The sequence below is a fragment of the Haemorhous mexicanus genome, chromosome 24, assembly GCF_027477595.1.
Source record: "Haemorhous mexicanus isolate bHaeMex1 chromosome 24, bHaeMex1.pri, whole genome shotgun sequence".
Classification (NCBI taxonomy): Eukaryota; Metazoa; Chordata; class Aves; order Passeriformes; family Fringillidae; genus Haemorhous; species Haemorhous mexicanus.
The window spans coordinates 3,252,703-3,276,787 of NC_082364.1; the positions used below are offsets into that span (position 1 = coordinate 3,252,703).

At 52.1% G+C, this 24,085-nt stretch overlaps 1 protein-coding gene across 2 annotated transcripts in view; it reads right to left on the reverse strand.

Annotated features, from left to right (window-relative positions):
• Nucleotides 1-23,055, reverse strand: part of LOC132338024 (opioid-binding protein/cell adhesion molecule homolog) — a 295,262-nt gene extending 272,207 nt beyond the window's left edge. For both annotated transcript variants that reach the window (XM_059867156.1, XM_059867155.1), the window contains exon 1: nt 22,776-23,055. In XM_059867156.1, coding sequence (XP_059723139.1) covers nt 22,776-22,836 — 61 coding nt within the window. In that variant the 5' untranslated portion in view covers nt 22,837-23,055. The remainder of the gene's footprint in view (nt 1-22,775) is intronic.
• Between the last annotated feature and the right edge of the window lie 1,030 nt (nt 23,056-24,085).

A 24,085-nucleotide genomic window follows, 5' to 3' on the forward strand; every position in this document is an offset into this window, starting at 1 on the left:
TGGACAAAAGGGCTCCAAACCCAGCACAGCTAGGTCTTGCCTTGCTGATCTGCTCATCCTAGTTACTGACAATTAACATGAGCCAATTAGTCCAGCTATTGCCTTGGCTCTTCTGCCTCTTCAGGCACTGTTCCTGGGACCTCCATATGGAAAATGAGTTTTAAACACCTCAACAGACTTCAGGGATTTGTTTTTACAGGAGCAGCTTGTTCTTCAAAATATTGAAGAGTATCTATGACATCAAGCAGAGTGCCAAGCTGAGTGCCTGGAGCAGGATAATCCCACACGCTGGAACAGGCTGGGAGGGGATGAGCTGAGCAGGAGAGCTGCTGAGAAGGACCAGGGGTTGTGTTCAGGATGAAGAAGATGAGACACTGCTATGAAAAAAGCAAAGAACCTGCCTCCAGCTGCAGGAGATCCAAGGAAGCTGCCATTCCCTCCTAACTGGACCAGGAAGAACTGCATAAGCAGCACATACATGTTCCCCGTGACTTTGTCCCTGTGACTTTGTTGCTCTGTCCCTGTGACCAGGTTCACCTCCTGCCCTCCTGAACACTGAAGAGAGTTCATCATGTTACTGATGGAGCCATCTCCTCCATGCCCATCTCCTCCATGCCCATCTCCTCCATGCCCATCTCCTCCATGTCCATCTTCTCTGTGCCCATCTCCTCCATGCCCATCTCCTCCGTGTCCATCTCCTCCGTGTCCATCTCCTCCGTGTCCATCTCCTCCTCTCCCTGCTCCCACTAACCCCAAGTCTGGGGACCTGCCAGGATCAGTGTTAACTTTTCTGCCTGCTGGAACTGTGTGTAATTAAACATTTTAATTAAAATCTACAAGAGTAATTGCCCTGTCATCCTCTGAAGGGAAGGCTAATCACAGCCCTTTTATCCAGTCCAACGAGTGGCCCAAGGACGTGATGCTGGGGAGAAGTTTTGGGTGGCAGTAGAAGTGTCTGTAAGGAGCCAGGTCCTTACCTGCAGCTGAGCAGAGCCAGAACCTGGCATGGACACAAAACCTGAGTATGTGGAAGCTTGGATGTGGAGACAGGAGTGTCTTAGGTTGGAAATGGGGGTGCATATTCTATTCCTATCTGTCAGAGGTGGGGCAGTTATCTTCTGTTCATTGGGCAGTTTTCTTTATCTCTCCCACGTCCAGATCCCAGATCTCTGCTGTCCATGGCCAGGGAGTGTCCCTGCAGGGCTGATCAAATTCCACCATCCCATGGGGAAATGCTCCGCCCAGGGGAGGAGCCAAGCATTCCTACCTGGATCCAATCTGAGCTGGGAACAGCCCAGCAGCCTTTGCCCCCTGCATTCCCAGAGGAGCAGCTTTCTGCTGCCCTGCATTCCCAGAGGGAGAGCAGGCCCATCTCCAGCAGCCCTGGAGCTGCAGAGGAAAACTCCCCCCTTGTGCAGGATCCCTGCTCCAGCAGAACCACAGCTGGCACTGCAGGAGGGCTGAGCCCCCTGGGATGGGACTGTGCCACCAGCCTGAGCCCCCCTGGGATGGGACTGTGCCACCACCCTGAGCCCCCCTGGGATGGGGCTGTGCCACCACCCTGACACATGGGGGGCAGGACCTGTTCTCAGTCTGTCAGTGGTTTTTTATTTTTGTACTATTGCATTGTATTTTAGGGTTTTTTCCTAGTAAAGAACTGTTATTCTTATTCCCAATCTTTGCCTGAGAGCGCCTAAATTTCAAAATTATAATAATTTGGAGGGAAGGAGTTTACATTTTCCATTTCTCCTGCCTTCCTTGGCACACACCTGGCTTTTCAAACCAAGCCAAGGAGGATGCCAACCATGCAGGGAAGTTCATCACTCGCTGCATCTCATTCCTTCAAAGGATTTAGGCTTTTGGAAAGCCCGTCAAGAACTGTTTCCACACCACAAGCAGCCTCTGTGTCATTGGGGCTGGAGGTGCACACCAAGCCCACCTTGCTCCAGCTCCATCCACCCTCCCTGATCCTCCACCTCCTTTTCCTGCTGCCTCTCCCTCTCCCAGCAAGTGCCAGAGGGGCTGGGGAGGCTCAGAGCATCCTCAGAGCACTCACCCTGATTGCAAGTGAAGTGTTTGAGCAGCGTTTCAGAAGTTTTCTCCCCCAGTGCCCGTCAAGAACAAACAAAGTATTTGTTGTTGTTGGAGTAAAAAATTCATCAAAATAAAATAAAATAAAATCAGGAGCAGAAATGCACACATCTACATTTGACTAAGTGGGGAGAGAACACACTCAGAAACTTTTTGATCAGAGCAGAGAGCCTCAAATCCTGACAGAGAAAATGTATTCATAATTTATTTAAAAAATAATTTATAATTTATTTTAAAATTCATCAGACTCCTCTTTATTTTTTTTTCCTTTTTGCCTCCCTTCTGACAAACAAGATTTTCTGTAATTCCTGAGGAGGCCAACCAATGGGGACAATATTGCTGAAGGCTTCTCTGCTTTCAGAGGTTGGGAACATGAAAAGACAGAGCAGCAGTGCCAGAGACACCCCTGACCAGCACCCCTGCTGTCCTAAACCCTCCCAGGGACGCTCCTGCATCTCAGAGCCTCTCTCTCATATTCAGGGGCTTTACAGACTTAAAATAGGAGCCCCCCACCCTCCTTGGCTGCTGCTGGGTTCCACCACCTCACTGAGCTTCATCCAGCATTCAACCCTGGCTCTGACAGGTGGAAAAAAGCAGCCAGGGCACAACGCTGCAGCTCAGATCCCTCCTGCTGGACTCCTTATCCGGGAAGATTATGAGGTTTACTGCTGCTTCTCCATTATCCTAAATAAAGCAGCCTTTCAAAATTGCTTCAGACATATTAGATCATGTACTTTTTACACTTCCAGAGACACTGGTTATAATATCTTTTTAACAACACTGGGCAGAATCTATTTTCTTCTTCCACTGAGCTGAAAAATACTGTTTTCTCAAGGAAGAAGAAAAAGGAGGAGGGAAAAAAAAAAGCTATTGATTTTGTTTAGGGTCAGAATAAAATATCATTGGGAGTGGGTGTTGAAATCCTCAGCCACAAATTACTTCCAAAGTGACAGTTTGGGCTGTGAAGATTTTTCTTGTGAAATAAAACAAAACAAATGAAACATTGTGTTCTTCCTCTCTATGTGCACGTTTGAGGTTTCCACCGGCTCCAGCTGGTTCCTGCTGGGTATATTTAGCGTTTCAATCTATTCTTTTCCCATTCCCATCCCTGCTGGAGCTGCTGCACGGCCAGCACCAAATCCTGCTGCCCAGATGGAGCAAGGCAAAGAGAAATGTGGGTGGGATGTGGAGGGACAAGTCCCAGAGCCACAAGGAGAGCAGACGTTGTCCCCTCCGATGCCCAGGGGATGCTGTCGGCTCTCCCTTCTCCCTCCACCCCGCCCCTCTGCCATGCAGGGATGAGGAGGGTACCCAGCACGCTGTAATTCAGCATCCTCCTGGCCAGGACTGGCTCCTCTCACGCTGCTTTTGAAATCAAAAACACCTCCAGGAACCTCCAAACCCGGGAGCTCTCAGCCAGGTTTCACTTCTCCGAAGAGTCAGCAAATTAACCCCCATTTATATGCACAACCCACTTCCCTCTAATCTATCCATCTCTCTCTGCTCTCTGCTGGTACAAGAGATGAGTATTGGCTTTAAATACAATAATTTCTTTATAAATAAAGAACAGGCAACACTTGTGAAAGGGAAACCAGATGTCTACCTCGGGCTTCTGTGCTTTCTGCTCCTCAGCATTGTGTGCGGGAGATGGGAACACGCCACCGGAATGAAGAGATCTGCAGGTCCCTGCCTCCCACTCTCAATTTTATTTTATTTATTTAGATTTATGCAAATGCAAAAAAGAGGTCACCTACCCATATGCTCTCAATGCCCTTGATGTAACTTTAAAATGCATCATAAAAATGCCCTGTACACTGCAGTATAAATTCAGTACCACATACCCGCAGGTAAGAGAAAAGCCAGAATCTCCCCCTGCTGCAAACAGACACATTCCCACCCTGGCAGCACCTGCACACACACAGACTTTAGCTTCCATCAGCCCTTCCCCATCACCTTCTGCACAGGGCAGCCAGCAGCCACAGCCTTTCTCCCCCCACATCTGCTACACTGCTCAACATCTGTCCCCCACCAACCTCTCCATGTCCCACACCACCATCCAGGAGCCACTCCTGCCATCCCACACAGCAGCCACAGGGACCATCCCAACCCTGCCACTGAATCAGGAGCCCTTGCTCTTCTCCACCCTTCTGAGCATGGTGGGCTCAGAAACCCCTTGGTAGTGGGAGAGGGAAGAAAAATGCTGCAAAAACACCAAAAAACTCACTCCAAAGTGTGTCCTTGTGGCACTGCCAGACTGGTCTGATGGAACCACCCTGTTCCAAGCAGAAGAATGTATTCCCAAGCACATGGAGGCAGTTGTGGCACCAGGGGATGGTCTGGACCGTGTTCCTGCTGGTGACACTGCACCCACCAACACAGCCATGCTTGAGCCACCAGCCAGCCCAAAACCCAGCAGCATTTTGGACAGGAGAGACCTACCCATGATTCAAGCCACCAGGAGGATGTGAATTTTTAATTCCTGAACCTCACGGAGCCAACCCTGACCCAGCAGCAGTGCTCCCACAGCTGGCTCCTGCCTTTAAGATGCCACAGGATTTCTCCACAGCAACTCTTCACGGTTCCCGGCCATCCTCCCTCGGGAACGCGCTCAAAGAGTGAACTAATGAGTCTATTAGACTTAATTAAGCTAATGTGAAATTATTTACTTAATCTGGGAAGATCTTATGATAGTGAGAAATCCCCATGGACAAAAGCTTCCAGCTGCCTCGCACGGGCAGGCGAGAACCTGGTGAGCAGAGGCTGTGGAGATGCTGTGGGCACGGGGACAGTGTGGAGAGGGGGCTCAGCCACCACCAGAGCCCAGAGCACCTGGCTCTTGCATGGCACTCCAGCAGCACCAGGAAAACCAGCCAGGAAGCCCCAGCCCTGTTTCGGCTTCGTTTTCAAAATGCATGTCTCTCCCTGGGCCAGCAAATCCATCCAAGGCTGGCAGCTGGGAGGGAAAAGTTTTCAGGAATGGTTGGCCTCTGTCTCCCGTGGATGGCCAGCACCCCTCGTCCCACAGCAGCCAGGCTGTGCCTCAGCATGCAGAACAAAGGGGATTTTGCCTCATGCGTTTTCCTGGCTACTTTTTTCCCTCCCTTAATGTAGAAAAGCTTAACACTCGCTTTGAATTCCTAATACGACTCAGTTCTTTTTGCCACTTATTTTGTTTTGTCATGCACTACATACAATTACACATCTCTAATCCGCAAATCCTCCCCCGACGCTGGAACACGTGCCAAGCCTTTCCCTTCCACTGCACTGAAAGCCTTTGGAGACAAGCTGACATCACGGAATGCCGGGACGCCCTGGCATCACCCACTGCCACCACTGTCCAGACATGGAAGTCTCTGATCCCCAAGGACTGGTGTGAAAAATGCCCCATCCCTGCCCTGAGGGTCTCCAGCCCTGGCAGTGCAGCCAGGAGCCCTGGCCAGGACTAAATCCCAGAGAAGGAGCTCCCTCCATCCTGGCTAAAGGAGCTCAGCTCAGCATCTCTGAGACAGAAATCACATTTTGTAAATCTCCCACGGTGAATCAACTCCCCAGTCAGATATGAGCTCAGCAAAAACTGGCAGGCAAATGATCTCATTAATAATCAGCACTATCAGGAGTTTCTGCTTCTCTCAGGCAGCCAAACAGGCGAGAATTTATCTGGGAATGGGAGCAGAGCTACCAGGAACACAATGTAATTATTGCCCAAGGTCGGCCAGTGGCAGCTGTGCTGGCAGGCATTGCCCTGCTCACAAGTCAGGCCACCTGCAAAGAGGGCACCAAAGCTTTGGTGGCCCCTTGTGACGCCTGTGCTGGTTCAGACCCAGGTTCCTCATCCACAGGAGTGGCCCCTCCACCAAATCCAGGGAAAGAGGAGCTAAAAGCCCCCCCAGCACATAAACCATAGTGTGGGCTCTCACCTGTAAGCATCAACCCCTAAACCAAGCCCTGGAGAGGACCAAGGGCCTCCCTGCCATCCCTGATGTGGCACCCAGAGCATTTCAGTGAGGTATCAATGAGGTTTAGGTGAGATATCAATGAGGTTTCAGTGAGGTATCAATGAGGTTTCATTGAGCTATCAATGAGGTTTCAGTGAGGTATCAATGAGATTTTGGTGAGGTATCAATGAGACTTCAGTGAGGTATTAATGAGGTTTCAGTGAGGTATCAATGAGATTTCAAAGAGATATCAATGAGCAGCAAAGGTGCAAACAAGTTTGAGAGTTTCCCTCCACACAAAAAGCCTCACTGCAGCCTCAGAGCATCTCCCAACTCTGCTCAGGAAAAGAAGGAGTAAGAGAGACATCAATTTCCAGAGCTCTGCACCAAAATCCGGCCTTCGCCTTTGAAAGTGTAATTTATTCAAGCTGCTTTATTATTGCAGAGCCCAGCCTCGACAGGGGATTATGGAGAGGTCACAGCTGGAGCAATAACAATAATAAGAAAAAATAGTGAAGTCAGGACAGCATCTTGTGTGAGTTCACTGTGAAGCAGGGACTCACTTTTTTTGGAGCCACGGTGTTGGAAAGCACAGGAAGAACATCCCATGTGCCACCAACTTAACACAAAAGTGGCATCCAACAAATCTTTGGGGGAGTAACAGGGATGGGGGCTTCACACCCCCTCTGTTTGTGAACCCAATTAGGCATATGTTGAGGAAAGGGTGTATGTATATTAGATTTTAATTAAGCAGTGTTAATTATAATCTATGAGATGTGCTTACTGCTTATCTGATAATTATGAGAAAGCCAATTTGGCTGCTGGCTTGTGACTAATTAAGTGGAATTAGTAATGATAATTATAGATTTAATTTTTGTTTGCCTTTATTGGCAATGGGGGGGAAAGTGGCTTCCAGGGCTGGGTAGGGCAGGAATGGGAAAAGTCATGTGAAAGGTCACCATGCCAGGAATTTGGCCCACAGAAAGGGGATTTCGCCAGGAAAAGGGGAAATTTTAGTGAAAAAAACCCGATTTGGCATTAAAAGAGTTTTGCAGGAAATGCTGATGGAAACCAAGTTCTCCTAAAAAGCAGTCGTTTCGTGGAAGATTGGGCTGGGTTTTGTCAGCTCGTTGCACATGAAACCAGAGTCTTTAAAAAAAAACTGAAATCTTGGGCTATTCAAGTAGTTTGACTTTTCCAGCCCACAGGAGGAATTCCCTGGGGATCCCTCTCCTTCCTCCTACACCTACCATGACCCTGACTCCCTTTACCAAGAAAAAGAGGACTTTTTGGCACTTTTTTTATTTTTTCTTTTCCCTTAGTGTAAATTGATAAGGTATAAAATAAACACCAAATCCTGCAAAAACTGCCCAATCCCTGGGAACGGGACTTGCATATTTTAAACCTGCCCACAGGTTGCTCTGCCTGGCTGCAATCCTTGAAATACTAATTTTCTGCCCTTTCTGAGCATGCACTATGTTCAGAGGCTGCCAAATTGACCCAAAACATAAAAGCAAAGCTTTTGTGTGAGGCAAAGAATGAAAACACAGGGGGAAAAAGAGAGGGGAAAAAAATTAAATATATTGCAGCTGGATTTTTTAAAGGCCCAGCTAAACTTGCAGCTGCACGACAGCACGTGGAGCTGTGCAAGCTCAGCTAATGATAATTAAATCTCCTGCTGCAGGGGTGAACAGCAATTTCGCGCTAGGTCTGCTGCCCAGGATGAGAGCTCTCCGGGGAAAAGCAGCACAGGGCTGGAGGGTCGGACCACGGAGATGCTCTGCTCGCTTGCCAGGCAACACCCGGAGCTGCGGGATGCTCTGCCCAGCTCCCTCCCGAAAACATCTCGCATCTCCAGCGCCGAGCTAAATAATACATGGCAATCCCAGGGATGAATTCCAGGCGGAGCGGAGCGCAGGGAAGACAATGCCGGCTGAATGCATTAAGGCAGCAGCCCCGGTGCGGCCGCGCTCATTTGTGAGGCCCCGCTGCAGAGGGGGGACCCCGCTGCGGCACCCCCAGGTCCTCGGCGAGGACGGCTCGGCGCAGGGCTGAGGAGAGCGGAGAGAGCCTGACCTGACTGCAAAGTGGCTCTTTGCATCCAGAGCCTCTGCATCCCGGCTCTCCGCATCCAGAGCCGGGGCGTTCCTGGGCTGCAGCCTCGGAAGGGGCTGCGGGACCGGAGCGCTGCGCTCTGCGCGCCGGCCATCCCCGGCACTGACCGAAATAGACTCTTTGCCCAGCTACAGCTCGGCTAAATTTGGTGCCCAGCCCCCCGGATCCAGGGAAGCAGCACAGGGCCGTTGGCAGATCGCTCGTGTCACATCAGGGACCCTGCACCGCGGCAGGCAGGGACACTGCGTGCCAGGAGCCCAAAGCACGGCGCCCGAGGAAGAGGATGGAACGCAGGTGACTGCTTCTTGCTGGAGGAAGCTGGAGCGAAATAAACGCCAAGTCCTGGCCGCCTGTAAGCATTAAAGATTATGTGCCTGACAGGCTCTTGCCCTGACCTCTGTGGTGGCTGGTTTAAAGAGATTAAATGAGAGCAAACTCACAATTTCTGGGGTTATTCTTCCTTTTTTCCATTTCACCAGCTACTCAAAAATAGGCTTGTTTATAGAGGGAGAAATCCCCCACTATCCAGACCAAAAAGTATTGCCAGCATCAGCCCGAAGTGACCAAAACACATGCACAGATAGGCAAAATTTGACCTCATTCCTGATGATGTTCAGAGTTTGTACAGCCATGGACAGCTCTACAAATTCCCTCCAGGGTTTCCACAATATCCATTATAACAGGGCATCACCCTTAAGTGCACTTGCTGAATCATCCATTCCAGCTTCTAGACTTAATTTCTCCATGATAGATTAAATACCTTCCCTTCCTGTCCTAAAGAACTGTGGGATGCACTGGGAGGAACACAAATGGTTTTGGCTCTGACTTGATGCTCAGCTCTGTAAGGGAATTGTTCACTTGGAATTCCCTGGTGAGTAAGAGAGCTAAGAGAGGTCAGTGCCCAGCCCTAGAGGGATAAATAATACTTTAAATAGGACTCAGCTCCATGCCAGGACCTCCTGTTGAACACTTCCACCTGTAGTTGGCAAAGGATGAATCACTGAGAGCCTCCACACCCCTCTGAAATGAGGAGTAATGGGGTTTTAAGAGAATAATGCTTCATAACACTCAGCATTCTGTTGGATAAGGTAAAGACAAGGCAGAAGCCAGGAGCTGATAAAAGCTACAGCTTGTAATTCCATTGCACCTTCTCTACTCAATAAATGGGTTTCAGTCAGAGCATCTCTTCCATCCAACCCAAAAAGGACCTGAAGGGTAAGTTGATTGCATTGATCGTGCATGCATTTTCCCGGCAGGGAAACTGGCCCAGTCCCTGGCTGCTCCTGTCCAAAGTACTCCACTTACTTATTATGGGAATATCGCCAGAGACTCCAGGGCCAGGGAGCGGGACGCTACGGGGAATTCATTGCTCTCTGCGTGCTGGGAACATTAAGTGGGAAGGCAGAGCAGGGGAGTATGGCAGCAGCTCAGCTCAGCCTCTTCCCCATCACAGCCCCTGGCAGCCAATCACTCCTGCCACGGGTTTTGCCAGCCCCGTGGAATCCTTCCCACAGGACTGTCCTTAACCCTTGTGGGAACAGGAGGATTCCAGGGGGCAGAGCAGCGTGGATGTGCTGAGACAAACTGTCCTCAGGCTGCTCCTGTCCCCTACAGCCCTGTCACCACTCACACCTCACATGTGCATCCTCCAGGTGAGGAACCCCCTCTGCGTCCTCCCTCGATCCCTACACCCAGCTGTGACACCACTCAGGGGTTCAGCCCTGAGCCAAACCACCTCCTCTGTGGCTCTCCAGCTGCCCAGCACTGTAGGGTCTGCTGGTGTGACCACGGCCATCCCTAAAACCTGCCTGTCTTCCCCAGGGAAGAGTGTAATTCCCTGGACTTGGCACAAAGCACAAACTCCTCTCAGTAACATCAGCACTGCCATTGGGATCCACTGGTTGGAGTGCACCGCCATCCTAAACCATCTGCACAGAAAGATGCTGAAACAAGGGGTCTGAGCCCAAATTCAGCATCCAATCCCAAAAGTGGAGGAGAAGGCATTGCACAAGCTCTGTGTCCCAGCTCTCATGCCTTTCACCCGGTCATGTCCCCCCCTAAGGTGTGGCACACATGTCCTAGAGGTGGGAAGGGGACATCCAGGGCAGCACCAGTCTCCTTGCTCCGCTGCAGGAATGACAGGCAGGACCCAGGGCAGGCTGGCAGCCTCACAGCAGCACTGCCCAGCTCGGGGGGATGTGCCAGGGTACCTGGCTTTGTTAATTAACCCCGAGGCAATGCCCTGCCCACGCGGCAGTGCTCCTCCAGCAGAGCTGCCCCCACCTCTCCCCGCAGGAGGCTGAGCCGTGCCTTGCCAGAGCGTCTTCGAAGGAGAAGGCTATCAGCTCCAAACAGCCGAGACCTTTAGCTCAAATCCATTAATCCTCTTTATTAAACCCGGGTCACCTCTGAGTCCTGGCAAATTAACCAGCATCTCCCCACTGCAAGTACATCAAGAGGAAACGCGCTGTACCGCGCCTGTAATTTTCATGGACCAGGGCTCCGGGGTCAGAGGGCTTCCCGGGCTCCAGTCTCTGCCTTTGTCAATTTAAAAGGGAACATCGGCCTGCGCTTGTATAAATTACAAGAGAGGCAGAGCAGGGGCCCAGGGCGCTCACAGGGCACTCTGCCAGCTCCAGCTGTGCCACTGTCCCCTCTTCTGCCCAGGGACGGGAGCAGGGGACAGCGAGGCCACGAGCACTGAGTCCCTGGGGGAAGAAGTGGGGCTGGGGATATCCTCCAAACAGCTGGGCAGGCAGGGCACCGCACTCGGCATCCTCCAAGGCTACCTTGGCCACGTGCCTTCTTACTGCCTCTAATAAATGGCACATCCCTGGTGCCAGCCCAGCTGGGGAGCAACAGAAAGGGAGACTGGAAGGCTCCGCTCCAGCTCAGAAGTGGGTGGAAAATTGCTCCCTTGTTGCCTGAAATTTCACCATTTGAAATATCTCTCCCTTTCTGCACTGTCCTGTTGGAGCCACTCTACTCTGAGTGCTCACCAAGCCAGCACCAAAGCAAGAGCGGCTCTGGTTCTGAAAAGCCAAGGACATTTAGCTGGGCTGGGGAAGACCTGGGGCCAAATCCCTTATAAAAACTAATTATACACCCACTAGAAGAGATACAAAAGAGAAAACCAGCCCAGCCTGGCCTGGAGAAGAAGAATTCTGTGTGGGCTGAGGGATAAGGGCAGTACAGGGATCAGAGGCCACAGCACTCCCTTCCTCAGATGGGTCTCCTCCTGCTCCTAGAAACAGCATACTCAAGATAAGCAAGCTTCCCAGAGTCAAGCAAAGAGTGTTCCTACACTCTGTGAGCGAAGATAACAAAAAAACCATTTTTCATGGGGAAAAAAAATGTGGGAAAATTTCCAAGCAGCTCCTTAAGAGCTGTAAGCATCACATCTATTCCCCTAAGACAACTCCAGACCTGGCACTTCCCAGCACACTCTCCATCCTTAGCTTTACCACAGGGCTATAAATCCACTGGCTTTGGCTGAAGTTGCTGCGGTTTTACACCAGCCTAAGCCAGCAGAGACTGAGCTGGGGAAGGGAACCGTGATCCAAAGGCCAGGATGCTCGCCCTTAACTCAGTCCAACAGCACAAAGAGTTTTCAATCTGGGGTTGAGATACAGGTAGGATTAACACACAACACCTCAAATCTCCCAGCCATCAGCTTGTATCACTGCTTTAGTTTTTTATTAAAAACATCACTTCTAGCTGTATTTAATCACAGCAAGGTCATTTCAGTGATAGTTGTCAGCATCCTGGCCAAGGAGCCAGAGCAGAGCCCTGGCCTGCTGGCCAGATAAAAGGAGGAGATGCTGGGTTTAATTTCCTTGTTTTCAATTGAGAGATGCCCACCTCAGTGTGCAGATTAAGGTGTGGGTGGGCCAGTGTCAGCCCCCCATGGGCAGAGATGGGAAGCTGCTGCTTGCTCTGCTCATCAGGAGCCCTGAGGAGAGAAATTGCATAGTTCTCCCTGCGGCCCTCTGCCCACCTCGAACCAATTTCTGCTCCTTTTAATTCAATTCAGCTCCTCCTGACCCTGGCTGGCTGGAGTTTCAGAGTTTCTCTCAACAGATAGCACCAATTACAGAGGTGTGAAAATGGAAGGCTTTCAATTCGGAGAACAAACCCAAGAAACTGGGACTTTATTGAACTGAGAATCGGGGGGTAGGGAAGGGGGAGCGGGCAGGGCCATGGGCTCAGCAATATCAACTGTGCTCGCTCTAAAAACCAAATTGTGGGGCTGATTCCTCCAGGAGTGAAGGCATCCCCTGGGGCTGGGGTGGCAAATGGCAGGAGAGGTGCAGGTTTAGGTGTGCAGAGCTGATGGCACCTGGAGATGAGGGAGGCAGAACCCAGCATTGCATCCCTGGCACACTCGTTAGCGGCTGTGTGTGCGTGCAGTCCCCACAGGGCTGATTCCAGACCCTCAGAATCACATCCCTCACATCTGACACAAGCTGAGTTTGCTTCCCAGCAGCAGATCCTGGCTGGATTGACTCTGCAGCATCTGCAGCCCAATCCAGCCATTAGGAACAGCAGCACCTCCCTCCACACCGCTCCTGGTGTGACACCACTTTCTGTCCTCCCACAAAGCCAAGGACTGTAGGTCAAGCCTCTGGAAACACGAGCAGCAGCATGAGCCTGGTCAGATCTGGGTAGGAGGGCTCTGGCAGGATGGTGGAGCTGCCTGACAGCGTCAGCAGTGAGATCAGCACATGGACTGACTTTACAAGAACTGCACAGTACAGCCTGTGATGATCAGAGAGTCCCCAGACAAAAGCAGGAATGTTCAGTTCATGGGAAGGAGGCAGGGATAAGCACTTCTCTGAGCTGAGCTCACTGAAACTCTTTGCCCAACATGCCCTGATGCTAAAAAAAAATTTTAAAAATCTGAAGTAAGAAGTCCTAGATGCCCAGGAGAGAAAATGGGGTTACTCTTATGGGAAGGAGAACCACTGAGTAGGGTCCCCCAACATCTCTGGATACTTCCAGGTACCTCACGGCATGTAAGGATGCAAAAAAGCTTCCCCCACACCCAAAGATTCTCCTCTCCTGTCCTGTCTCCACCCGACTGGTCAGACCATCAGCACAATGCCCATGTGCCAACCAAGCCCAGGGGCTACCTTTAATCCAGACTTCTCCAGACTTCTCCCCATCCCTGGAGATGTTCAAAGCCAGGCCACTTGGCCTAGTGATGAGATGACCTTTAAGGTCCCTTCCAACCCAATCCATCCTGTGATTCTGATTCCCTTCCTTGATGAGCAAAAGCTCATATAGCAAAGCTATATGAGTCCTATGGGTCCTCTCAGTCTGAATTTTGAGCAACTGCCCAAAATTTTGGCTGGCACATCTGAGCAGGCTCAGCATCTCCTTTCGGAATCCCAGAGCTGGGGTGGGGGGCACCAAAACAAAGCAGTGGCTCATTCCTGCCTCTCTCCTATGAGTTCCACGACTCAGAGCAGCTCTGAGCGTGGCTTCCAAGCCAGTGCACGGCACCTCCTGTGCCTCCAGCCAAGCTGTGGCCGCGGCTCCTCCAGCACTGCCCATAAATCCTGCAGCCCGGTAAACAGCGGAATTACGGCGCCCCGCCATTGCTTAGCTGCCTTTGACACTAATTGCTCTGCAGAGTGTGTGCAACTGGCAACACCTTATTAAAAGTGAAATATATTATACTGTCCACTTATTGCGACTTTATAAAGATAAAGTGTCCTGAGGATCCGGAGAGGCTGGCTAAGGCAGCGGCTCTTGGCCCCGCAGCGGCCAGCGGATGCTGCAGCGCAGGGCAGGCACTGACAGGACAAATGTCTGCTCTCCCTGAAATTCCAAAGAGCATTTCCATCTGGAGACCAAGGGCTGAGTGAAGAGCATGCTTGAGAATTTCTCCTCTGTTCATCTCCTCCTTTCAGCTCCGGGATCATCACTCTCCAACCTCAGGGGAATGACAGGCAAAGATGCAACGTGACAGGGCAGGGGGATCAATCACGTGCTGCCCTCCTGCCAGCCTGGAGAGGAGCAGAGGGTGCCCCTCCACTCACAAAGTCAGGCTGATCATGAATTCACATTTTCCTTCTTCCAGACATCAATGCCTGAACTGTGGTACAGACTCTCCTGCCAGGACACAAACTGGGGCATATATAAGTGCAGGTTCAAGAGCCTGGTGGTGCTCCAGCTCCCTGCCAGCCAAGTACAGGGATTTCAGCACCCAATGTACTGATCCTGCACTGTTTCCTTCTGTGTTTCTCAAAGCAGGAACTCTACTGTTTCACAAGGAAAAACGCACTTCAGATTTGGAGCTACAGCAAGGACACGTCTCTTAACACTTGTCTCTGCACATGCCTTGGGCAAGTCATTTTCCCTCTTTATTCCTTGGCTCCCCTGTCTACAAAAAAAGGTACAATGAAATTTCTCTTCTCCGTGAATTATTTTAAGATCTGCTGGAAACAAACACTGTGTAAGAGTGAGACCTGATATCACTGAGTTTCAGTAATAAAGGTTTTGATCCAGGCCCCCCGGCCTCGTCTCACCAGGTAATTTTGGAAGAATTTTCGTGATTCTTTTGAATTTATGGGCTATTTCTGGTTGGGAACACAACAACAGAAAGAAGGCAGACACAGGGGATGCCATCAAAGGCACTTCTGCAGCCTACAGTGCTCACAAAGAAGTGGTGAGCAGAGAGGGCATAGAAAACCCACCCATGTGAGGTAAAAATCAGCTTCTGAGGACTTCTTCCCAGCAAAATTAAGATATTCCCAGGCACATCACAAAAGCCATTATGTCTACATCCCTCGTGTGCTGTGAAGAGTTCAGACAATATTATTAATCACTTATTGGTCATCTCCCTTGTGGCAGAGAAGAGACACCCACCTCCCACAGTCCATGTGGTGCACAAACATAGCCTACATCCCTCTTTGATTCCTGAAGGAAATGGCACGTCCTCCACAACGGATTTGAAATATCCAGAGTCTTTGGTTCAACAAGTTCAAATCCAAGCAAGATCAATACCTTCTCACTCCTGAGGTATCAGCAGGTAATTGGTATCGTGCAGTGATGAGTAACCTAGTTTGCTCAGAAACTGCAAACTTTAATCTTCATCCATTCCTGGTACATAGAATAGCGAGGGAGGAACAGATCAAAGGAGAACAGATCAAATTCAGCTGCATTTGGACCCAGATTGCAGAAAAAAGGACTCATTCTTAAGCAAAATGGCCCAGGCTTCTGAGGTTCAGCACCTTGAGAGATTTGGGTACAACACAAGGTAGAGAAATTTCCACTTCTCCAGTGCAGCCACCTGTGACCCCAGTGCCACTTCCCCCAGGGTCTAGGCTGCTCCTGACCACCCAGCTTGGATCCAGAGCCCTCTCCAAATTCACACACAACATCTGAGCACCTCAACCTCTCCAAGTATCTATGACTCCCACCCCAGCCCTCTCCCCTTTTCCCATTTCCAGCCCTGAAATGCCCATGGCACCAGCCCTAGTGCAGGCAAGGAGAAGCTGGTCCAGCTTTCCAAGCAGGAATGTCCTTCCTCGCTGTAGGAAGTTCCCACCTCTGCCATGGAAAGGAGAAGTGCCAGGTAGACTTATGGGCAGAGCGAGACAGAAAAGCACCGGGGGCAGCAGAACGACCTATTTGACAGATTTCCCTGCCGATCAAAGCTAACTTTGCTGAGAGCTTTTGACGTCTGATTAATTACGTGGCGCTGGCTTGCCTGAAAATCCCGAGTTTCCGGCAGCTCTCACTTTCCCTCCTCACAGCCCTCGGCGGCCAAACCCACTCCCCTGGTGCCAGCAGAGGAGGGGATGGCAGGAGGTGGCTTTGCCAAAAGTCCTGGCCCGTCCCTGGGAGGATGGAGATAAGGAGGGCGAGGGACAGCCAGGGACAGGGCCCCTTTGTCTGAGGTGCCTTTTGTCACGGGGAGATAGGAGGAGGCTGCCGTGCGCTGACATTTCGGTGACCAAATTAAAATGCACCGCCACAGAGACTAAATGTCATTAGCCTCATTAGAAGTGATCACATTAAAATAAACAACCACAAAAGAAAAAAAAAAAAGAAAAAAAAATTGAAGTGGAAATTAGCCAATGCCATTAAATAAAACAAATAAATGGAGAGATCCTTCAAGGACTGTGCAGCTGATGTCAATGGAGCAGTGAGTTGGGGAGGGGCAGGAGCAGCCAACATCTCCATGGGCTCTGCTGCCAGCCTGGATTGTGATGAGACAAGTCCCCTGCTGGTGTGGCCCCAAATAGAGCTGCCCCTTTGGGAGAAGTCTTTGGAGCTTCCAGAGATTTCTAGGTTGACTTCCACCTCAATGCCCATGTCTCCCAGGGCTGGCACTGTGGGCACTGCTCTGCCAGCACCTCTGCAATCCAAGGGATGCACCTGTGTGCTGCTCTAACAGGAAGGAGAATTTTTTTTTAGCAGCATCAAGTTTTCTCTTGGATGCTTCCCAGTCAACTACTGGCCAACACCAACAGCATTTGGCTGATGCTCTGTGACAGGACTGCCACACGAGGTGGAAGGCTTGGTGAAAGAAGTGCCACTTTGTCCTTGCAGAGAGAGGAATTTTTCCTCTAACCCCTCTTGCTATGCAAACGCCATTTCCTTTGGGGCGGGAGAAGTCATCAGAAGGCCCTTGCAAGATCCTGCTTATGACAGAGCAGATTTGAAAGCCCAGAGATCTCCTTCCCCCTCCCTTCCTTTCTGTCAAAAATTATAATCATCATTTTCCAGCTTGCTGAACAATCAAAGTGTGGCCTATATTCGCTGGAGCTCCTTCCACATGCTGCATGCATAGCAACAAGTCCAGGAAACAAAAGCCAGAAGTAAACAGTTGGGAGAGAGGAGGCAAAGGGCTGGGAGGGGACAGCAGGGGGACACTGCTCAGAAAACACGTGGGGCACAGCCTGGCTCAGCCCAGTGTGACCAGTTTGGAGCTGCTCTGAGGGCCAAAGCCCCATGCAATGACCTCTTCTTCCATCCTCTGCAAAAAGCATGGGAATATACATGCCTGGGAAGCTTGGTTAGTTGAAAAGGCAGTACCAGAAGGAAGCCCAAACCTCCTGCTGCAGGGTCAGCTGCTCCTCGTGTGGCTGAGGAGCCAGGAGGAGGAGCCCGTGGGGTGAATCATGTAGGACAAAGCCATGTGGAGCATGGGTAACCCCAGCGGCCCCTTTGGGAATTCCATATCCACTGGGAAACCCCAGGAGTGCACCAGCTCTGCTCAACACTACAGACATCCCCCCCAGCTTTGCTGTCCAGGCAGTCTGAGCTGATGAGGTCCAGTCCCACCATCCCATCCTGAAAGCACAGAGCTCACAGGGAAGCTTTCCTGGGCTACCCTTCCCTGCACTTTGCTTCAGTCTCCAGAGAAGTCAATCCAGCACTTTTCACTAGCGCTGAATTCACAGAAAAGTAAACCTAAAAATATCTCCTCTTTTCCCCCTTCCTTGCCTCATCTCACACGTGTCCCTGGCGCACATGACTCTGCCGCACAGGCAACAGGTTCAACTTCCCAAAAGCAGCTCCTCCCAAGGGGGTGGCTCTCTCACTGATGGGTCCCTGCAGTACCTGAGCGTCCCAAACCACTGCCCTCAGCCATCCCATGCTGTCTGAACCTAAGCTGGGACAAGAGGGAGAATCCCCCAGCTCCCACTCAGCCCCACAACACCTGGGCTCACGTGTCCATCCGTTCACAAGGGTGACACATCCCCTGCCACTCCCACCGGACAAGCCACCTTGCCTGGGCACCCGTAGAGGGTGAAAACACAATCCCAGAGCTTTGGAGAAGCAGGCAGGAAAGTGTTTCTCCTCTCTAAGCATGAAACGAAGAGGAGCTCCCTGGAAAAACCCACCCACAGAGCAGCAAGTGTCAAAGCCACCTCTGTTATGTGCTGTTGCTGCATTGGTAATTATAAGTACTGTGCCTTCATTAGGGAAAGATGACTAGGAGGCAAGGAGATTTGCAGCAAAGCTGTTATTATTTTTAAGTTTAAACAAAAAGGAGGAGTGTGACAGCTGAAATCACTCCCCATCCTGCACATGCCAGCAGCTGAGAGCATCTCAGGGGATGCTCAGAAGGTAAGAAGGGTTCAGGAAGGTAAGAAGGGTTCAGGATCAGTGCCCAGCTTTGCCTAACTGGGGAGGGGAAAGGCAGGGCTGCAAAGCTGAGGGTGACCCCAGGATCGTGAAGAAGTTTACAGATAAAATCCAACAAGTTTTCCTCTATTCCCAGCTGACTGCAGCAGAAGGATCCTCCTGGGTACCCTGTTCCCCCCCAAACCTGTCGGGGTTCATCACTGCACCCCAACAGCTCCACTCAGTGACTTTGGTTTCTTACCAAGCAAAGCACAAACTCTGAATTTCACATTCAAGTGTAAAATATGAACACAGCTGTTTATGCAGCTCAAAATTCGCCATAACCAAATATTCAAGCCTTTGGAGAAGATTTTCAAAGGCGCCAGTTAAGGCACAGAGCTCCCATCGGTGCCTTTGAAACATCTCTCCCTTTTCAGTTTTTCACAGGGATTCGCACCAGCAAAAGCTCCTCCACCCGGCCGTCTGCAGCCGCGGAATGCACAAAGGAGAGGCTGTCAAAGAGAAGCTGCTGGAAAACGCAAAGCAAGGTTCAGCACTTTGGGGCACCCTGAAAGGCAGCTGCCAGAGCCACCGGCCACGAAAAACCCACTGCCCCCAGGGCAAATTCTTCTGGCAACTTGCACCGGGGGGATTTGCACGGAACAAGAGCTCTGTGTGCCTCCTCTCCTGTCACACTCCCTCCCCACATCGTTTGGAAATGATAGCGAGTGCTGCTCCTCCCCAGCAGAATTAAAACATCCTCTAAGAGCCAACACCAACCTTCTCCCTGTACTAGGAGCCAGGAGACGGAGAAATCACCCTCTGATAAGGAAACTACAGGCCAAGCCTCAGGGAGAGGCAGAGGAAGAGCAGACAGTGTTTTTGGGCTCACACCCCATCCTGCTGGGACACCTTCCCCAGCTTCCCTGACTGCTGGAAGACTGATGGTTGCAGCGCCTGATCCACACCTATCCCCAGCCTTTGGGAGAGCACAGAAAATCCCTTTAAGCCCATCTTGCTCATATTGAAATGACACTAAAGCAGAACTAATGTGCTCCAGGTACTTATTCTCAGGCTTAGTCGCAGGGACCAGCAGCCCTCCACCAGCCTGGCATCCCCCACCTGAGAGAGGTGACAGTCATGTCACAGGCAGCAGGAAAAGCATGCTCCTGCAGCAGGGACCCCTTCAGGAGGGGATGGGAGGGTGTTTTTTACTGCCTGTAATGTCTATTTTGAAAATTTAGATATGGGTTTTACAACCAGCACCAAAGCCAGGCTGCCCCAGCATGGATGAAGTCACACAGAGTCTCTGGGAGGATGCAGAAAGCAGGTCCTGGGTGCAAAGGTGACAGTGGCACAGTGGGGGACATCCCAAGCTCTACAAGCTTCACCTTGATCCCGGTGTCCTGGAGCAGTGAAAAACACGATTGTCCATCTCCCCCAGCACTGCCAGATTTTCTGACCACTGCCATGACAAGTAATTTCCCCCAGCCTGCAAAGGCAGCGATATAAATGTCTGAAGAGGCTGATGAGCATTGATTTTTGCCACCTGTAGAGCCATGATGTCACCCTGTAACTGCAGCTCAGACAAAGATTCCCCCCTGCCCCAAATTCATTCTCCATCACAGCCCACCCTCATCTCAAAACAGCAGCACCCACAATGCCCAGCAGTTCAAAGCATTTGCCAACAGCTTGGCAATTAAATTACCCACTCACCTCCCTATGCTGCAGTGCTGGACTCATTAAAAACCCTCAGCATCCTTCCCACCTCAGAGAGCAACCCCTGTCCAGGAACCCGCCTCCCCCAAGGCTCCAGATGACAACAGCATTAAGGCTTCGAAATTATTTTAGCTAGAAACTTGTCTTATAAAGAAGTAAAAAGCTGCAGAGTAAGACAGTCTCCATGACCAGAGGGGTCAGGGTTTCATTATTGCATTAACCTTTCGTGTCTTTAGATTCCACAAGAGTAAATTGGTAACGAGATGACACGAGACCCAATGGGAAAAATGCATCTTTCCTAACAAAAATAAGAGAAAGGGGGAAGGACAGAGGTGGGAGCAGGAGAAAGAGGAAAAACTGGCAAATAAGCTATTACTGCTAATAATAACTTTGCGATGCTATTTTCTGCAGGAGCCTTCAAGTTGTGATGTTTCCCTTCACTCTAATTACACCTTCTAAAAGCAGGTTCCCTTCTCACTTTAACCACCCCGTGTGAAACTCCCGCAGGATTCGGATAAAAACGGAAAGGAAAAGAGTTTGCGCTTCAGAAACAGCCTCTGCATATCCCAGGGGAGAGTCACCTGCATAAAACCTTTGGGATTACGCCTGTGAATAATAAACAGCCCAAGAAAAACACTTTGGGAAGGTGCAGGCTCCAAAGGACAGCAGGGACCATTCACCTTCCCTCTGCCATCCGTGACTTTGCCAACATGACTCGTGTTCCAGCCCACAGCAGTGAAACCATGACTGAAATCACTGCTGGGACAGGTTGGGCAGGGAGGGAAAACATCCAACCTCTGCAAGCCAGGCACAAATAAAAAGGATTGGAGATGTTCAAATCCAGGGCAGGAAGGCAAAGCACCACGCAGCCCAGAGTATTTCCCTTCCTCTAAAGCAGGCAGAAGGGTTTGGCTTGATGGATTAAGGGCTGAGCCCAGCCAGGCAAAGTCCTGGGCTGGTTTAGCTCAGGGGACATCCAAAGCCAAAGCAGATATTGCTGCTTAATAGAAATAAGAAGGGAAAGCTACAACTGCATAAGTGTGGATCAAGAAGCCTCTCCCAAGTTTCCAGGGGCTTAAATGCAGGGGCCTTTTCCTTCCCTGGCACACACAGAGGCCAGAGCTAGCCCAGGCCTTGGCCCAAACAGCCACATCCTGAGGAAAGTGCAGCCGGGCACTGGCAACAGCAAATGCGCCCTGTCAGGTTTCTGCCAGCTCCTGCAGCTTAAGGACATCTCGATGACAGCCCATCAAGTGTCACACGTCCTCCCATTTGGCCCACACAGCTGCTTCCATCCATTTCTCTGCAATTCCAACCCACAGAGCCCCATCCAGCAGGAGGGTGAAAGAGCCAATGCTCTACTCAGCGCAGCCTTGCTGAGGCACGCCTGCCCCCACCCCAGGCACACCCACCCTGTCCTGCTGAAGGTCTATTTTCCAAAAAATACCTTTACCTGCACAAAGTCAGGCAGCTCCCACAGCCAAGGCTCCCTCGTGCTCTTGTGCTAAACTAGAGCAGCACCATTTTGGTTTCTGGTGTTGCTGAGGAGCTCGAGGCTCTGCTGCCAAGGGTTCTCCACCACTGCTCCCCAAAAGCCAAAGCTCAGCCCAGGGGACAGGGCTGACCCCAGGGCTGATGCACATCCCAGCCCCCTGACATCCCACAGAGGGGTACCCAGCCCATTCCAGAGGGTCTTGTACCCACTGATCTGCTCAGTTTGCAGTGTGACAGCTCCACAGGACCCCAGGATGTGGCTGATCCCATGGCACAAGCCTCCACAAGCAAGTTTTAACCCAAGAACCCTCCTGTTCAGCACTGCTGTGGGCAGAGCTCTTTGCCAGCTGTGACATGAGTAACCTCTCCCTTGCCAGCCTCACCCCTTTGCCACACACACACCAACCCCACACAGCCCGTGGTTCAGCCGCTGAAATCACAGCCATGCCTCTCTCTGCCCTCCCGGGTCCAACAGAACCCTCCCTGGCAGTCATGAAAAACACAAGGTTGGGTTAAGATCGGATCCCAGCCTCGACACCCAGTCCCCATCTGCTTGCACAGGGATGATAATCTTCCCAGCTGCTAAAAGTGCACATCATCATCAAAAATACGCCGGTGACTTCCTCCCCCCGGCGCTCAGCTCTGCTCTCCACCCCCGTCGCCCTCGCTGGATGCAGCGCTCGCTGCCCCGCGAGCATCAGCACGGAGCCAGCGCTGGATGCAAACCCAGCATCGCCCCCTGAGCCGAGGGGACGAGGCCAGCCCACATTTCGGGAGCCACCCGCTCAGTTCACCGAGGTTGCGGCACCGGCACGGCCTCCCCGAGTGCCTGGATTGAGGCGGGGGGTTCATTTTCACTTTGTAGAAGGGAGCGAGGGAAGGCACCGAGTTTGGCCGGCAGGAATCAGGGAAGCACGGATGAGGGGAGCGCAGGGAATAGCACGACAGCTCTCAGAAGAGAGAGGGCACAGCAGGTGCCCAACTCTGAAGGGGAAAAACTGCATAAACCCATCATTTCGAGGCAGAGGCTGCCCGAGGGGACAGACCCTGCCCAGCTCGGGGGCTGCTGCGCGATCCCGGCCAGCCCCACTGCAGGTGCCGGCACCGCTCAGGTACCGGCGGCTCGGTGCCCACCTGGGGGTGCAGCACGGCTCCGGAGCCCCTCACTGGGAGCGCTGGGCAATCCCCCGCTGCAGAGCAACTCGCTGCCTGCCTGCATGCGCGCCTTCGTGCGCAATGTGCGCGGAGCCGGGCTCCCTGCGCGCAGAGCCCGCTCGGCTCTCCCACCCTGCGAGCCCCTGCCCTCCCATCCGCCCGAGAAAAAGCTTCCTGCGCTACCTGGGATGAAGAGCAGGGCAGTGGTGGCCGTGAAGACGATCCAGCAGGCAGGATGGTACATCTTGGAGCTGCGGTAGGCGAGCGGCTGCTTGGCTTGCTGCTTGCTGCTGCCGCCGCTGCTTTCCGTCTGCGCTGAATTCTGAGCAGGTTTAAATCCAATGTTTGCAGAGGGAGGGAGACGGAGTTAGCGAGCTGGAGAGAGGGGGAGAGACGGGAGCAGGCAGTCAGTGTGTCTGGTCTCCCCTTGCACACGCACGCACACTCGCACACAACTGGCAGAAGGAGCACCAGGCTCCGTGCGTGCACCGGGAGCGCAGACCTCCTACCGGGCACCCATTGGTTCAGGATGCTGACTGACACAGGCACTCTCGCTCTCCTGCGGGCTTCACTCCGCAACCAGGGAGTTAAATGCAGGCATCGACCCCCCCGAGCATCCCTCCCGGCACCAGCTGGTGCCCGGGATGCAGGGAGCAGCCCCGGGATGGAGGGAGCAGCCCCGGGATGCAGGAGCACCTCTCGGGATGCAGGGAGCAGCCCCGGGATGCAGGAAGCAGCCCCTGGATGGAGGGAGCAGCCCCGGGATGCAGGAGCACCTCTCGGGATGGAGGGAGCAGCCCCGGGATGCAGGGAGCAGCCCCGGGATGGAGGGAGCAGCCCCGGGATGCAGGAGCACCTCTCGGGATGCAGGGAGCAGCCCCGGGATGGAAGGAGCAGCCCCGGGATGGAAGGAGCAGCTCAGCACGGACACGGCACGGTAGCTCCAGCTCCTCGTGCACCAGCCACCTGCAAAGGGGAATTTTTTTCTTCCCCAGCCTGGAGCTGGCTGGTGGGGCAGCCCCAGGCTTCAGCCCCTCGGCTCACCCTGTCCTCTGCTCCCCTCACCGGGAAGGCAGAAGCAGCTCTTCCTACTGCTGAGACAAACCAGGGAGCAATCCAAGCTTTTTAGCATGAGTGGGTGTTTTTCACACACAATCTCTGAAACCAGGCAGCAATCTTCCCTGTGCATCCCAACTGGAAACATGTTTTTTTCCCCTCAGCAGCTCACAGAGCCCCAAAGAGACACTGGGCTCAGGGTACCTGCTCCTGCAGACCCCCTGCTCAATACCATCCCATACCAAGGAGTTTTCCTCAGGCTCTCCTTTCCTTCCAGGATGCCACAACTTTCCTCCTCACCCCTGATCCCCCTCCCTGCATGTTCCCACACCTCTGCTGAGCCCTGAGCATCCCTGGGCTTGGACAGCCGCCCCTGCCATGTCCCCCTCCCACAGACACATCCAGACCATGGCATTCACCAGTCGGGGCTTGAGTTT